This window comes from Sebastes umbrosus, chromosome 11 (assembly GCF_015220745.1).
Source record: "Sebastes umbrosus isolate fSebUmb1 chromosome 11, fSebUmb1.pri, whole genome shotgun sequence".
Taxonomy (NCBI): Eukaryota; Metazoa; Chordata; class Actinopteri; order Perciformes; family Sebastidae; genus Sebastes; species Sebastes umbrosus.
The window spans coordinates 30,748,272-30,762,594 of record NC_051279.1 but is presented as its reverse complement, the minus strand read 5'-3'; the positions used below and the strand labels follow the sequence as shown (position 1 = coordinate 30,762,594).

Here is a 14,323-nt window from a genome sequence, read left to right as displayed (position 1 = left end):
TGTACTTCTTTTATTGCGAGCCACAAGAGAAGTATGTGTAACAATGAGACTATTATGAGACTATTAGCAAAATGGTCACAAACAATGAAACAATTATTATAAGTGAGCTAAGTTTACCTTCCTCGTGAATACACTACTAATCTTAAGGGTTAATGCTTTGCTGCGCTTAAGGCTTTGTTTTTCCTTATCAAACTTCAGTGAACGCGCAGTTGTTGTTGGAGGATCTGAACACTTCAGTTGTGACTGGCTTTCTGTTCAAAGTCAAAAATGACTTTGGCTGCCAAGGAATTACACTGTCTGGTGAAAGTCTCAATCCACAAGCCTTTGTTGGCCAGGCAGTCAACAAAAGAAGTTAGTTTCATGCCCTAATGCGAATATATAATCATCTTTGTAGTTCAGATGATATTGAATGACATCAGCCAAAAGGGGCTGGTTTCTACATGTTGCTTTTAATGTGATGATTTGAGTCTCTGGTGCATCTTGGTTGCATTTGAACCTGGATTTCATGCCTTCAAACATCCTTGTAACTGTAGGATGTTTGGTATTGTAGGTGTAAAGGGAGTGTTAAAGAGAAATGAGAAACAGCGCTCATCATTCTAGCTGGAGTTCACTGCTAAATCCCGAGGGAGACGCCGCTGAGACGAGGCTTCACTACCCTTACATCCACCTGTGTGAACAGATGAGCCGTTCAAATTGCGAGGTATGTGTGTCTCCTCTGGATAATTGACAATAAATCATGTGTTGTGGGAAAAGGGGAGGTTGAGTGTTGAGTGTGTCTGGGGAAGATGGGGTGTTGGGAAAAGGAGGGGAAAGTCAGCGGTGTGGGAGGTTGAGGGGTAGGGATGGAGTGCGAGGGAGGCTGGGTTTGACTTACTGGAGCACATGTTGAGTTCAGGGCTGCGCATGCCGTAGTATCCGGCCGGACAGTCGTGAAGACACTCCCCGTACTGCCTCATCCTCTCCCTCCGCAGAAACAGGAAGAGTTTGGGCTGGCAGTTTACACAGCCGTTGTCCCTGGAGCACACCGAGCAGCCTTTACAGATGGGGTACGCTCCATAGCTAGCTGTAGGACAAACACAGAAGAGGAAACAGCAAAGGTGATTAATAAGATGGAAGTAAATACGTAAAGGTGTCAGTATGCTTCAACCAAAGTGTTTGCTGAATGGTGGAACAGTCTGTGAAACCCCCTCCCCACACACACTGTTCTGATGTCGACATGGGGCTTCCTCCAACAATTAAGCTTGCCAACTTCATGCAGTGATTAGCCGAGTCCACGGATGTTTTGAATTATTTTTTAATTCTTCACGCAACGTTTTTGTAAATTATGAATATTTATGAATTTATATGAACAAATAAGTGCAATTGGAGTGCCTTTGAGGAAAGAGGGTCCAAAGTATATGCAGTTATCTGAATTTGAATGAATGAATTTCAGCAGGACTTTCACCCCTTCGAATGTGGTTGTTTAGACACGTAGTATGAACTCGTTCATTTCGAACATACTCCGGTGTTTAGAGTCTAGACTGAGCATTAACAAAAAAAACAAAAAAACAAGTTGCCCCTACAACTATATTATACAAGCTATCTGGCTTCAAAACTTTAAGAGAGAGAGCGACACACCAATCCTCTTGGCATTGCACATTGCTTGCATTTTACACCTCACCACTGTGCTCAATATTCAATCAGTTCCACAATATCCTTATTTGTCAATGAACAACCAGTGAGATGACCATCGTGATGTAACAAAAAAAGCGACCAGTGGTAGTCAAAAAGGATGAGAACGTTTTAATGCACTCGTCCTTTATTGAGTTTAGGATTCAAACCCATCTCTTATAGGGATGTTAATAATTAACCGTTTGACCGTACAGATTAATGCTATCAGTTAAATGGTTAAAAGAAATATTAAAAATCAAATAAAAAGCTGAGCAAAACGTAGAAGGGGGGGCCGCTTGTCACTTAAAGGAGAATAGCTGGTCCACCTTAACAGCCCACCTTAAGTGAGCCTGAGCTGGATGTGTGGCTAGCTTCGGGGCTAGCCGCCTTCACTCTATCCAGCATATGGCTGGCAAGACACGTGAACTTGGCTCGGGTCTTGAGGAGTTGTATCATTTATTCACCGGCAAATAAACTGTTTACACACACACACACACACACTGCACTGTTGCGTTCACAGCTATGACATCACTGATAACTTCATATTCATCGTCGTCACACACACACACGGCCTGTCAGACACTCGCTAAGGTTATGCCGGGCTGACAGAGTACGCCAGGCAGACACACTGCTGACATCCTCGCAGCTAAACTAACTGATGCGGTGGAGACTTAATAGGAAAGTGGCTGCATGTGTCCACGACAATGCATGAAGCATTGTTGCTGCTAACTCTCCCGGTCTGGTAAACTGGGGACTCAGTTGTCTGTTTTGCTCACACACTGCAGCTGGTGATAAATGATGGATTTAACCTGTTTGTGCATCGGCTTATCGTTGCAGCTGGGCGGCTTGTTGGGCACTAAAACCACAGCACCGTTCTCATGCAAGGCACTAGTTTTGTCAGTTAATGGTTAATGATCGGTTAATGAGTGTCGGCTATCGGTCAGAAAAAAAAATTGCTAGGCTCATTTGGTTTTTCAAATTTCCTGGCAGTTTCCTGCTACCGGATGCATGATGGCTACATAAACCCAATTACAGTTAGGGTTAGGGTAATGCTAAAGCGAGCTTAGCTCTTACAGCTCATCATGTGTAGAGGGTCTATAGCAATGTTTAAATCTTAGGTCAGCGCTATTGTTAGTTTCTGCTACAGCCCCATTGGAAGCTGCATCAAACCTGGTGGTTCAGAAGGCTGTTTATTCTGCACTAGTAACAGAAAAGCAGAATTCTTTTGGACCGCCGCATCATCCCACATGTGTGGACGACCCTGGCTTCACCCAGTGACAAGGACAGGCTGAACTCGAGGCAACAGACTCAACCGTGGGAGGGCTGACCAGCAGAATACAAGTCGAGTACAAGAATAAAACCAAGACAACCATAATAGATATATCAGCAGGATATTCTCTAATTCAGAGTAAATACGTCCAATTCAACAATTTGTCATTCATGCAAACTCTGGCTCCCCTCTCAACGTTCGAATGCTGATTGGTTATGAATGTGAATATTGCATTAATTCTGGTCAAAGCTGGCCTCCTGAACGATTGTGTTCAGACAGCCGATGAAAGCCCCCAAAACCGCAGTGGCTCTGGCCTCAGCTCGAGTTGCCTGCGGAAGACAAAGGAGCCAGTAACAAGACAGTCCATTCCACAATAAGTGACTCTCAATGTAAACTCCTTAGCGTCCCGTTTACAGGAAAATGTCCTTGGGCGAATCCAATCTCTCCAAGCGAGAGACACTTAAGTTGATCTAAGCCAAGTCTTAAATATCACAAGCAGGGACCGGGTAACAGCGCCGCTCAAACTGAGCGACCTACCACAACGCTTAATAAAACACTGTGCAGTAAACTGGACAAACCCTGAGAGACAGAGCAGAGCATGCCTGCGTTACTGGCCGTGGATCCACATATTAGATTTCTCCGAACAGATTCACCCAGACGAAAGTCAGCGCTAAGTGGGCCCAGTGCAAGCATCAGTTTGTAATCACGTGAAAAGCAGTCAGCAAATGTCAGACTTATCTTTTTTCATTTCTTTTTGTTGATGTGCTGGGAGACGGTCTTCAGAGAGGTATATGCTGGCTCTGCCAAACTACACTCGCTCTCCTGAAGCCGGGGTGGATGGAAGTAAGATTAAGTGCTAATCAGAATGTGTCTCTGATGGTCTTTAGGGAAGAGGTTTACGTAGACACCCCATCGATCACAGCAGCGGCGGGATGTGCGCTCCAAGCCTGTTCATCACACAGACTGGTGATTGTTCATCTCCAGCCGGCACTCGCTCAGTAAGACGTGAAGGAGAAACCCCAGAATTGGCTCTTCCAAATCTCAGATGGAAAATTGAGTCTTATGTTCAACTGTCAATCCAGTGTCTAAGATAATATTATTTCTTATTGCAGTTGTTCCAATACAGGTTGTCTCTCAATTCAGTAGTCAGTTGGCTCTTCTGGGAGCAAAAATAATGTGCAGGCATTTTGATATTTGTTGACACACATATAACATTTAAATACTCACATTAAAGCACGTTAAAGCTACTTCTATTGAAAAACTAAGCTGTCGCAGCTGTATTAAAAGTGTTTCAGGTAACACCACGCACTGAATTTCTCAAATATATCTCGTATTTCATTCTGTCAATCCTTCCGTCCAGTAAAACTAAACTGCAACATTAGACCAAACCTCATACTAAAACCATATATTTCTGTAGAATATACAGACTGGATGTGTTTACAGCAAACTGACATCCACATTAACTTGGTCAAATTTACTCCCTCTGCCCTCGCCAAACTTGAACACAACACTGACAGGAGGGGAAAGCCAACTTGGCAAAAGTAAAGAACTGTGAAGCTGGAGAGCTTATTTCTCCAGGCCGTTATGAGCGGGCTCAACTCCATAACTATTGACATAGTACTAACAATACTATACTAACAATAATAGAAAAATAAAATCAGGGCCTGCGGTCATCTTAGATCACTGGCCAGTCAATCAGCAAGGAAATTATAGTCACTGAAAAGGTTTTTCATGACTCTGGCTCAAAAAGCCTGCTCACTCTTTGTTGTCAAACATTTGTTTTGCTGGTTGCTAATCTCGCAATGCACGCTGATTGAGGACAACATAATCACACGCCGTTTGAATGCAGCAGATCCCACATCCTGGAATTAGCGTACGATTGGGAGGGGAAAAAAAGGGGGGGTGGGGAAGGAAAGGCTGTATACGGTGCAGAGAAACTCTTTTGGTGCTGATCTTGGGAGATTAGCTTGTGTGTGTGTGTGTGTGTGTGTGTGTCTGTGGAAAGGTTTGGAGGTTCAGGCCACAGGTATGTCAGGAAGGAGGCCACAATTCACAGTGTCTGGAGCAGCGCCGTCCAACTCACGTCCTACACTACCGGCATAATGTCTAGCGCACTTTGCATCAATCTGTCGACTACCAGCAGGTTTTTGCCATTCTTAAAGAAAACACTCATTCATATGAATCTGATTTTTGAAACTAAAAGAAATATAATAGTAGCTCCTTTACAGCACAACTGAAACTGTTGGAAAAAAAAAGCATTTGGAAGAGGCTTGTAAGTCAAAATCTTTACCTCAGCGTGCTTCATTGGCATGAAAATTGAAACCCGTTTGCCAAAGCATGTAGCGGCCATGTTTTTAAGTGGCACTAAAGAAGAGAAAATCAAAGGGAAACTGGTTAAGTGTTAGTTCTGAAGTCTCTATAGATCACTGCAGCTTAACCTAATTTGGCAGGAACATAATGTTTCGTGTGCTGGTGGATGTGTTCTGAGTTATGGATGTGGTTTTTGTTTTGCACATTGTGTCTTTCTCCCGTTCTCAAACAGCAGACGCATTCAAGCCCAGTCCATCCGAATGATAACCGTGTTTTGACACATGCTCCGCTGTCTTCTATAGCTTCTTCTTTCCCCCACAAATCATGTAATGCCTTGGCTCTTCTATAGCGTTTCTTCTGTCAATCACGTCGAACCCAAAGTGACCCAGCCGCACAGAAAGTGATCATTGTGAAATTATGGGTAGGCCTACCAGGTTTACCATACATGTTTTTTAAAACAGGAGTGGAGAGTACACGCCATTGTGCCACTCCCTGCGCACGATAAACCCGATGCCGTTTACGGTTTCAACCACAGAATACATATTACGTGAAACAAAACAAATCCGCAGTTCCCACTTCTGACAGCTCACTGAAGATCCCTCGAAGCCTCAAGTATTGTATTTACAAAAGCCAGGGTCCATATGAACATCAGTGAAGAAGCCTCTGCACGAACTTTTTAACACAAAGACTTAATAAGTGCCTCAATGTGTCATGTCTACAAGGCAGAGGGATGCTACAAAGCTGGCGCTCTTGTACACGAACCACATGAAGGATCCTTCATATACCCTCTTCCACACACATCAACAATATATTGTGACAGCGAGACTCAGGATGATTTTGTGTAACACAGAATGCATTTTAAATTTCGAGGGAATCCCATAGATAATTTGCATTTACAAGGGGAGATTTAACTGATGTGTATGTTTTTAAAAGAATATTTTGGGATATAGATCTATGCTTATTTGCTCTCTTGCCTTAAGTTAGAAGAAGATATGGCCTACCACCACTCTTATGTGTGTAACGTTAGCTAAATATGAAGCTACTGTACAGCCAGCAGCCTGTTAGCTTAGCAAAACAACCTAGAAACAGGGGAAACAACAAGCCAGGCTCTGTATGAAAAACATATATTAAACAAATGATATAAATGTGTTATTTAGTGATCCTTCGAGGTGCTAGGCAGATTTTATTACTTTTAAACTGAACCAAGCTAGCTGTTTCCACATTTCTATGCTAAGCTAATGCGCCTCCCTTGGCCTGGTTCGGACAGCCTTATCTCCTCGCTGTAAACACTGCGGGGCGCTGCGGGGCGCTGCGGGGCGCTGCAGCGGCCGTGAAAGGTGAAGTTTTTCCTGTGTTGCCCACAACACATCCGGGACCGTACTTCCGTCCTTGACAATAACATATCACGCTTCAACAACTTCAAATTATGCAAGCAGAAGGCTACAATAAATATACAGACACACTTTTTTAGGGGGAAAGATTTGACCTTGAATAGTTAAGTTTAGGATAGGTCATCGGGCAGACTTGCAAGAGTTTTTGCAAGTTTTTGCTAGTTTTGGCAATTTGCGGGTTACCTTCTAGACACGACCTCACCGGCTGTCAATCGATTCATTTGATGTTCAATAGTTAATCACGATTAAAATGTAACTTAAAGGGAGATTTGAGAGTATTTGAAAGTATTTAATACTGTTATCAACATGCGAGTGGGCAAATATGCTGCTTTATGAAAATGTATGTATATATTTATTACTGGAAATCAATTAACAACACAAAACAATGACAAATATTGTCCAGAAACCCTCACAGGTACTGCATTTAGCATATAAAATATGCTCAAATCATAACGTGGCAAACTGCAGTCCAACAGGCAACAACAGCTGTCAGTGTGTCAGTGTGCTGACTTGACTATGACTTGCCCCCAAACTGCATGTGATTATCATAAAGTGGGCATGTCTGTAAAGGGGAGACTCGTGGGTACCCATAGAACCCATTTACATATCTGGAGGTCAGAAGTCAAGAGACCCCTTTGAAAATTGCCATGCCAGCCGGTCATTCATCGCCAAAATTTAGCGCACGTTTGGAGCATTATTTACTTCCTGACAAGCTAGTATGTAGTCTCCAGCTTTAAAACTGAGCGAGAGAGAGAGCAATAGCGGCGAGCGGCCTCCGAACCAGGAAACAGAGACACCTACTTCCCATGGATGTACACTAAGACCTGGATGATGCCACTGCTTAGCCTTACTTCAAATTTTTTCCATTAGCCACTCATGGTATTTTAGCGAAAAATCCCCCTGCGGCCCAAAATCATTTTCCCCGTAGAACACCACTGTACAAGAGACGTCTGTATAACTGTTGACAGGACATCTCAAACTGCAAACAAGGTTGATTATGACTCTTTCTATTCTGAATTTTTGATCCATGGAGGTTATATATTTGTGAAACTTTCCTCGAGCTCGCAACCGGGGCCAGCGGGAGAAACACTACCGCGCATATTCAGTGGGCCGCATAACCCGGAAGTCAGAAAAGCTTTTTGGCCTATGCACCAGGCGAGTAATTCTCATTGCTTGAATTGATGCCATCTTGGTGTCCGGTATCCATTTCTTATAATACATCCATGCTAGTTCCCGACCAATCTTTTTTTTTTATTATTATCATCATCTTTGAAGTTGAAACATCTGACAATTTTTAAAAGAAATTACAATTTAGACCAGAAATCAACATTACACGGGGAAATGGCCGTGCAGATATTCATTGATAAGTATCTACCATGGTCAGGTGAAGTTTTGGTACTTCATTCATGCGAAACAGTCCGGTTCACAACATGAAGAATGACGGCATGTTTGGAGCGTAGCACTTTCATTCTACTGCCGTAGGCTTGCTGGGAGGTTTGCTCTGAAGCAGCTCAAGAGCAATTAGGGCCGCAGTGAGATCCAGCAGAAACCCAAACTCTGTCTCAGGTACGTTTTTATGAGTCCAAAGCAAGCGTGACAGACTGCGCTCGAGGCTGCCAAAAACCTCCGCAATATACAGGGGGTTCCACCCACGGCCCGGCTCACTTCCTGCCTTCCACTCACCTACCGTTACCCATGAAATCATTCACATTGACCCATTCCAACTCTCTGCAACCCGAAACCCTAACAAGGCAAATTGCACATAATTTTTGTGTTTCTTTTAGAGCCCCGAACTTAACATTGAGAACAAGAAGACATTCTTACGTAGGGTTTCACTGATGTGGGCTGTTGTAAGCCGACTTTGGTAAAAAAAACGTTTTAGAACTGAAAATTGATACTCTGGAACCATTTTCAGCTCTTTAAATCTGACAATTTTATTATAATGCTAAAGAATAACATAAAGAAAATGCATTATAGTATTAGAAATATAGTATAATATAAACATACTTTATCGCAGCTATCATGTCAGATGTGGACAAACTGGAAAATATCTGATTTTTAATAAAAGTTTAGGAGGACTTACGTTTCATGTTTGGGAATGAAAGTGGGATTAAAATAAATGCCCAAATATTCATATTCGTGTACACGTTGCTAACAGATGTGGTCTGCCATATCTGAAAAATGTTTTAAGAAGTGGTTACATGCCTCTTTCTCACCTCTCAGCTGCTCATTCCAATCACAGGCTGGTCGACTGAGCAGCTCCAGCGAGCACGGAAGATATTTAAGACCAAACCCCATCCAGTCATCCATTCTCTAACCTGCTGCTACCATTACTTTTATAAGGACTATTGACTTCTTTCCCCTGTAAAAACCCAGAGAGAGTGCATTGGGTCACCCATCACTGAACTTTATCACCATTAGTAGTTGATGATATTGGGTACAGAGGTATAACGGAGGCTAGCACAGGATACAAACTGGACAAAATGTGTCTTGATTAACCACTAAGTCGATCGGGAAATTCAGCAGACTTGAGGCAATATCATAATGCAGCAGTGAAACCCAGCAAAGTGAGGACAAGAGTTTATATTAAAACACAACTGTTTCTATTCTCACAGTTCTCTTCCATTTCTCCAAGGGCCCCTGGTATTTAAATCTAATAATACAGCCTGTGAATGCAACTAACCAGCAGCCACACTGCCCATTGTTTGGAAAAGAACCTTATACAGTACAACCTATATGAGAAAGTCCATCAAGTAACACAACAAAAACCCTTATCCACTGCATCTATACTATAACTATAAGTGCCGTATGGTGAAGAGGCAGCAACGGCAAACCTCAAGTTTTGGAGTTGAATTGCAGCAGCAGCAGGTCAAGAAGATCCGCGCTCTCATGTGGAAAGCATCACATCCACCAACAGAATTATACGCTTTCCTCGTGGCACTGAGACAATTACTGTTTATTGTCCACCGCCCTAAATGATGGTATAAGCTTACTGCTGCTCCACTTTGGAGGAGAAAGAGAAAGCTTGGGAGAGAGAAAGGGCAGATACGGGACAGAGCAGCACTGCAGCCACCAGCCGACGGGCGGCGGACGGGACCGTAAGAAGCAACAGGCACTTTTCTGGATCTCCGTTCAAACCACCTAAACCATCCAGGCTTAGACTGTGCAGCAGTAAAAAAAAAAAAGCAGGAGAGCCAACGGTGTCAACCCTCGCACTCAGAGTTCAACAGGCGTTGTACCGTCTCAACATTGTTCAAGCTCGTTAAAAGCCGGTACATGGAAAATGACATCAAACCGCCCGCTTTTCAGGCCCGTGACTTTATTTGTCATGGAACTGGAAGTTGCACTTAGCTCAAAAATTGTGGAGAAAAAACAGAAGGGGTAAAAGGGGGGTACTTCGGGGGCCCGCGCGCTGAAGGCACATTTCTGTTCCAATTTAGCAGAAAATATGTTGGACTTGCCACCGACTCTTTTCCAGCTGGAAATAGTCAGGTTTTAGGATCCACGTTTTTTCCCCCAGTTTACTTTAACAGATCATACTGTAAGCACATGTTTATAATTACGGACAGTCCTGCTGCTTATAATGATTTTGCAGCATGAGATTGAGCAAACACATTTGCTGTCAGACATATTAGCTCGGCCAAAGTGTTCCTGTGACACAGATCCACCGGGCGAGGCGGGCAGCGCGGAGATTTGAACCCTCACTTGAAAGGGTGGCGGTTTATATGGTGAATGGGTAAAACAGGCAGCTGCGGTTCAAACAGGCAACTGGAAAATGGGGGCCAATTTAAAAGCTGCACTTTTTTTTTTAGTGCACAATAAAAAAAGAAGCTCAAGGTAATTTACTTTGGTGTGATTCAACAGGTTGAGACACATTCACAGGTGAGAAAACTACATTTGACTCATTGGATGACCACATCGCCATCACACAAAGTGCTTGTTGTTAAAGGAATACTTTGACATTTTGGGAAATACGCTTATTTGCTTTCTTGCTCAGTTAGAGTTCCTGGAGTCTCCGCCGGTAAAGCGTTGAGCTGTCGATGTTAAACTTACGTTTTTGTACAGATTAAACAATGAAGATATAACCTATTAATTGGTTAGAATCCGATGTGCTGGTTGGCGGAAGTTTTTCTCAATTTGGACAGAGCCACGCTAGCGGTTTTCCCGTCTCCAGTCTTTATGCTAAGCTAAGCTAACCACCTGCTGGCTCCAGCTACATATTTTCCGTACAGATGTGAGAGTGGTATCGATCTTCTCATCTGACTCTCAGCAAGAAAACTTTAAAACGCGACTATATAGCCTTCGCTGAACAGCTGCCACTGCAGCTACAAGTGACAATTGGAAGATAATGCTAGATCTTAAACTACTGTTAACACTAAGTATAGCCTACTACGTTCACTAGCTGAAATGCTAAGCTATAGCAAAAGTCTTAAGGTCAGCGAACTGACTCCATCGTGTTTGTTAGACAGCGATATTAACCCAAAGTTTTGCTAACATTAGCCATCATAAGCTACTGGTCATACCAGACCAAGTAAGGCTGAGACAGCAAAACCCTTGAATGTGTTGAATTGAACAATGGTGCGTAATTTGTAAGAGGAAGAAGTGTATTTCTTCCCTCAAAAAGGTACAAAGTCTCGCTTTAATGAATGATATTACTGGTGTGGATCGAAGATGCCTCAAACTCTCAGTTTAGCCCAAATTATATCAATTTCTCTGTCATCTTATTTTAAAAAGTTGATGAAAAGTATCCAGAAAATGTAACCTGTACAGAGTCTACTGATAATCTCTGTCCTATATTTTCTAAACTGAACTTGCAGCCAGTCAGATAGAGACATTGACAGAGTTTCTGAGTCAATGTGGAAACACTCTCCACACCTTTCGCCCATCTGTCCAGCTGAACCCCTGCACTCTTTCCAACTCCATACGAAGACCCTCGGTTAGTTCACTTCCTTATTAACATCTTTATGATGGATTATGACTTAAATCCCATGTCCTGGGTCAAATCCCACATCTGGATCCCCTGATGTGAAAGAGCCCTCATAATTCCTGTTTGAGGAAAATTAGAAATAAAAGGTGACCTAGCTGACCTGATCTTACAGTGCGCGCTGCAGTCTTTTAACACTCTCTGCCACATTGATGCACGTTTGACCATAGCAGACATGTGACCGACCGCCATGGAAAGCTCCATGGTCACACAGGAGGAAAAAACGGAGAGCATAACCTTGATGTGGTGGTCAAGTAAAAGCATCGCCTCTTCACTGTGAGTTGCGGTCACATAAAAAGTTTTACAGTTCAGTCGGGCCTTGAAAACAACGGAATATCTGTTCACATTGGATGTCAACATAGTTTAAACAAAGCACTAAAATAATGCAATGCTTAAACGTTTGTTCCAGTGAAGGAAAAATCCATTATAAAAGACAGTTTTAACACTTTTAAAAATAACTACTGGTTATATACTTTATTTTTGGTGGTGGTATATTAATGACACAGCTATAAAGTGGCTACACACCATCACGATATAATCCAGGAAACATCCCTTTTCGTGGGATTTTTTCCTTTGACCTCTACACATGCTAAAAGACTAAAACCAGAAAACGTCTCTCTTATCACCGTTTTCTTCTTTAAATCAACCTTCCTGCCGAGTGGCACGGGTCATCACTCGGCATCTGCCTTTGATTCTCTAGACGGTGATGCTCGTTTCATACGGCGCGGTTGGTCGGCGCAGGTGCAAAAGGACTTTATGACACTCAGGAATGGAAGTGCTATGGGAATTTATCGATGACTCACAGGGATGGATGGTCTTTATCGCTCTCTGGGCAGGCGCTAGAAGACGAGCATGTGGTTTATGTTTCTTGCCAGCTCTTCCCCTCTCTCGCCCATCTTTATTCATTCTTTCAAAGAAAAAGAGCTGATGTTCTTGCGAAACGCCCCAGTAATTTTCGACTCATCTCCAACGTTTCTCAGCAACTCGCGCCATACCTACAGTGTTGTTCCATGAATGCCACATGATCTAAGGTCTGTATTTTAATACAGCTGCAAATGGAAATTGGCGGGTTTCGAGCACCATAGCAACTATGGATAAACTAAGCACTTAGACTTTGCAGATTTAGTCAATATGACAAATTGTGTCTAAAGAAGTAAGATGATGACATTCGTAGGGTTTCCGAAGATTGGACTTGATAAATCATGGCCTCTTTGGAAATTTGTGCAAATTACACATTATCCTTTAGCTGCAAAACTATGTGGAGTATCACAAATACTTTTATAGCTTGTAGCTGTGAGAGTCCAGAGGTAATGCACTCCACATTTGGAAATGATTAGTTCAACTGTGCAGGAGGTGTTTGCAAAATACAGAAGGTTTTTCAACTATGTGCAACTGATGGAGCTTGCACCGGAAAATGAAGGAAAAGAAGAGATTTGTCTCGATGACAAGCAGTTTTCACCCATCTGTTGTGGGTCTTAAAGTTTTTATGATCTACTACTTTCACAAGATTTTTTTTTTTTTGCATTGACTGGCATCAAAATGAAAGGATCTCTATCAACATTGTAGCAGGAAAGCCAATAAATTAAGAAAAGGAAGACTTGCAAATAAAATATGGAAGCAGTGCTAACGCTGCTCAGGGAAATTTAGCAGAAATGTTTTATTTTATTGTGAAATTTCTGAATAATTCAAAGTGTTTCATCCCAAGAAATCCTTTAATAACAGATGGATGTAAAGATTGTGATTAGTCTTTTGTTATATCTCATATAAATCCACTCAGGTCCATTTTTTCTCCCCTAAGTTACCAAGTCTTTGACAGAAACCAATAAAATACAAACTACCGATAAAATACAAGCTGTGCGAAGTAAAAAACGAGACCCAAAAGAAAGGGAATAGTTTGGATCGTTGGAATATTTCAATATTTACACTCCTTCAAATCCACTCAAGCTGTGGGAGAAATGTGTTATCCCCCCAACAGAAAGAAGAAAAGGGAAAAGAGAAAAAGGTGGGTGGAGGAAAAGGTGGAGTGGCTTCCATTAGCCCACATGTTGGTAATTTATCACACATAAACCTCACACCTAATTTTCACACCTGTAGCTCAACGTGCTGGAAGTCTAGTAATTCACTGGCTCACTCACACACACACAAACACACGCATACACACACACACACACACATCGCTGAGTGGGACCCGGCCGTGGGTTTCCCTCGACGCGGGAGGAGAACGTGGACATCACAGGCAAGGATCAGTAGAGTCAGTGGGCATGCTCGGCATATTTGCACCCCATGTAGCATTGCTCTGTCTCTCCCACCCTAACCCGAGTGCACTCTGCCTTCCCCATTTGTCATCACCTTGACTAAACTCATCCCGACTTCCAGCTCGCACATCTGAGAAACAGAAGAGTTGGATGTGGATTTTTCATACTTGCCAGGAAGCACAATGTAGTGTAGCTGCAAAGCCAGATGGGAGATAGATACTCATGTTTTGTTGAAGTGTCAAAAACAGATTGTAAACTAAAAGGCTATCAAATGTTCATATGAAAAAAAAAACCTGTGTTTTATGACTTCCTGTTACAGAATGACTGAATGTCACTTAAGTGAATGATTTGGTTTCTTTTTCCAGCACGGAAAAAGAAACCAAATCTTCCGTGCTGGAAAAAAGGAACCAAATCATTCACTTAAGTAAAATTAGAAAAAGCTGGATGGATCATCAAATCAGTA

The 14,323-nt window shown here is 42.5% G+C and overlaps 1 protein-coding gene across 1 annotated transcript in view; it reads right to left on the bottom strand.

The window, feature by feature from the left end:
* Window positions 1-14,323, bottom strand: part of rspo2 (R-spondin 2) — a 64,350-nt gene that overhangs the window by 34,908 nt on the left and 15,119 nt on the right. Inside the window, exon 3 of the mRNA XM_037784160.1 lies at window positions 875-1,063. Within this exon, the coding sequence (XP_037640088.1) occupies window positions 875-1,063 (189 nt within the window). The remainder of the gene's footprint in view (window positions 1-874; window positions 1,064-14,323) is intronic.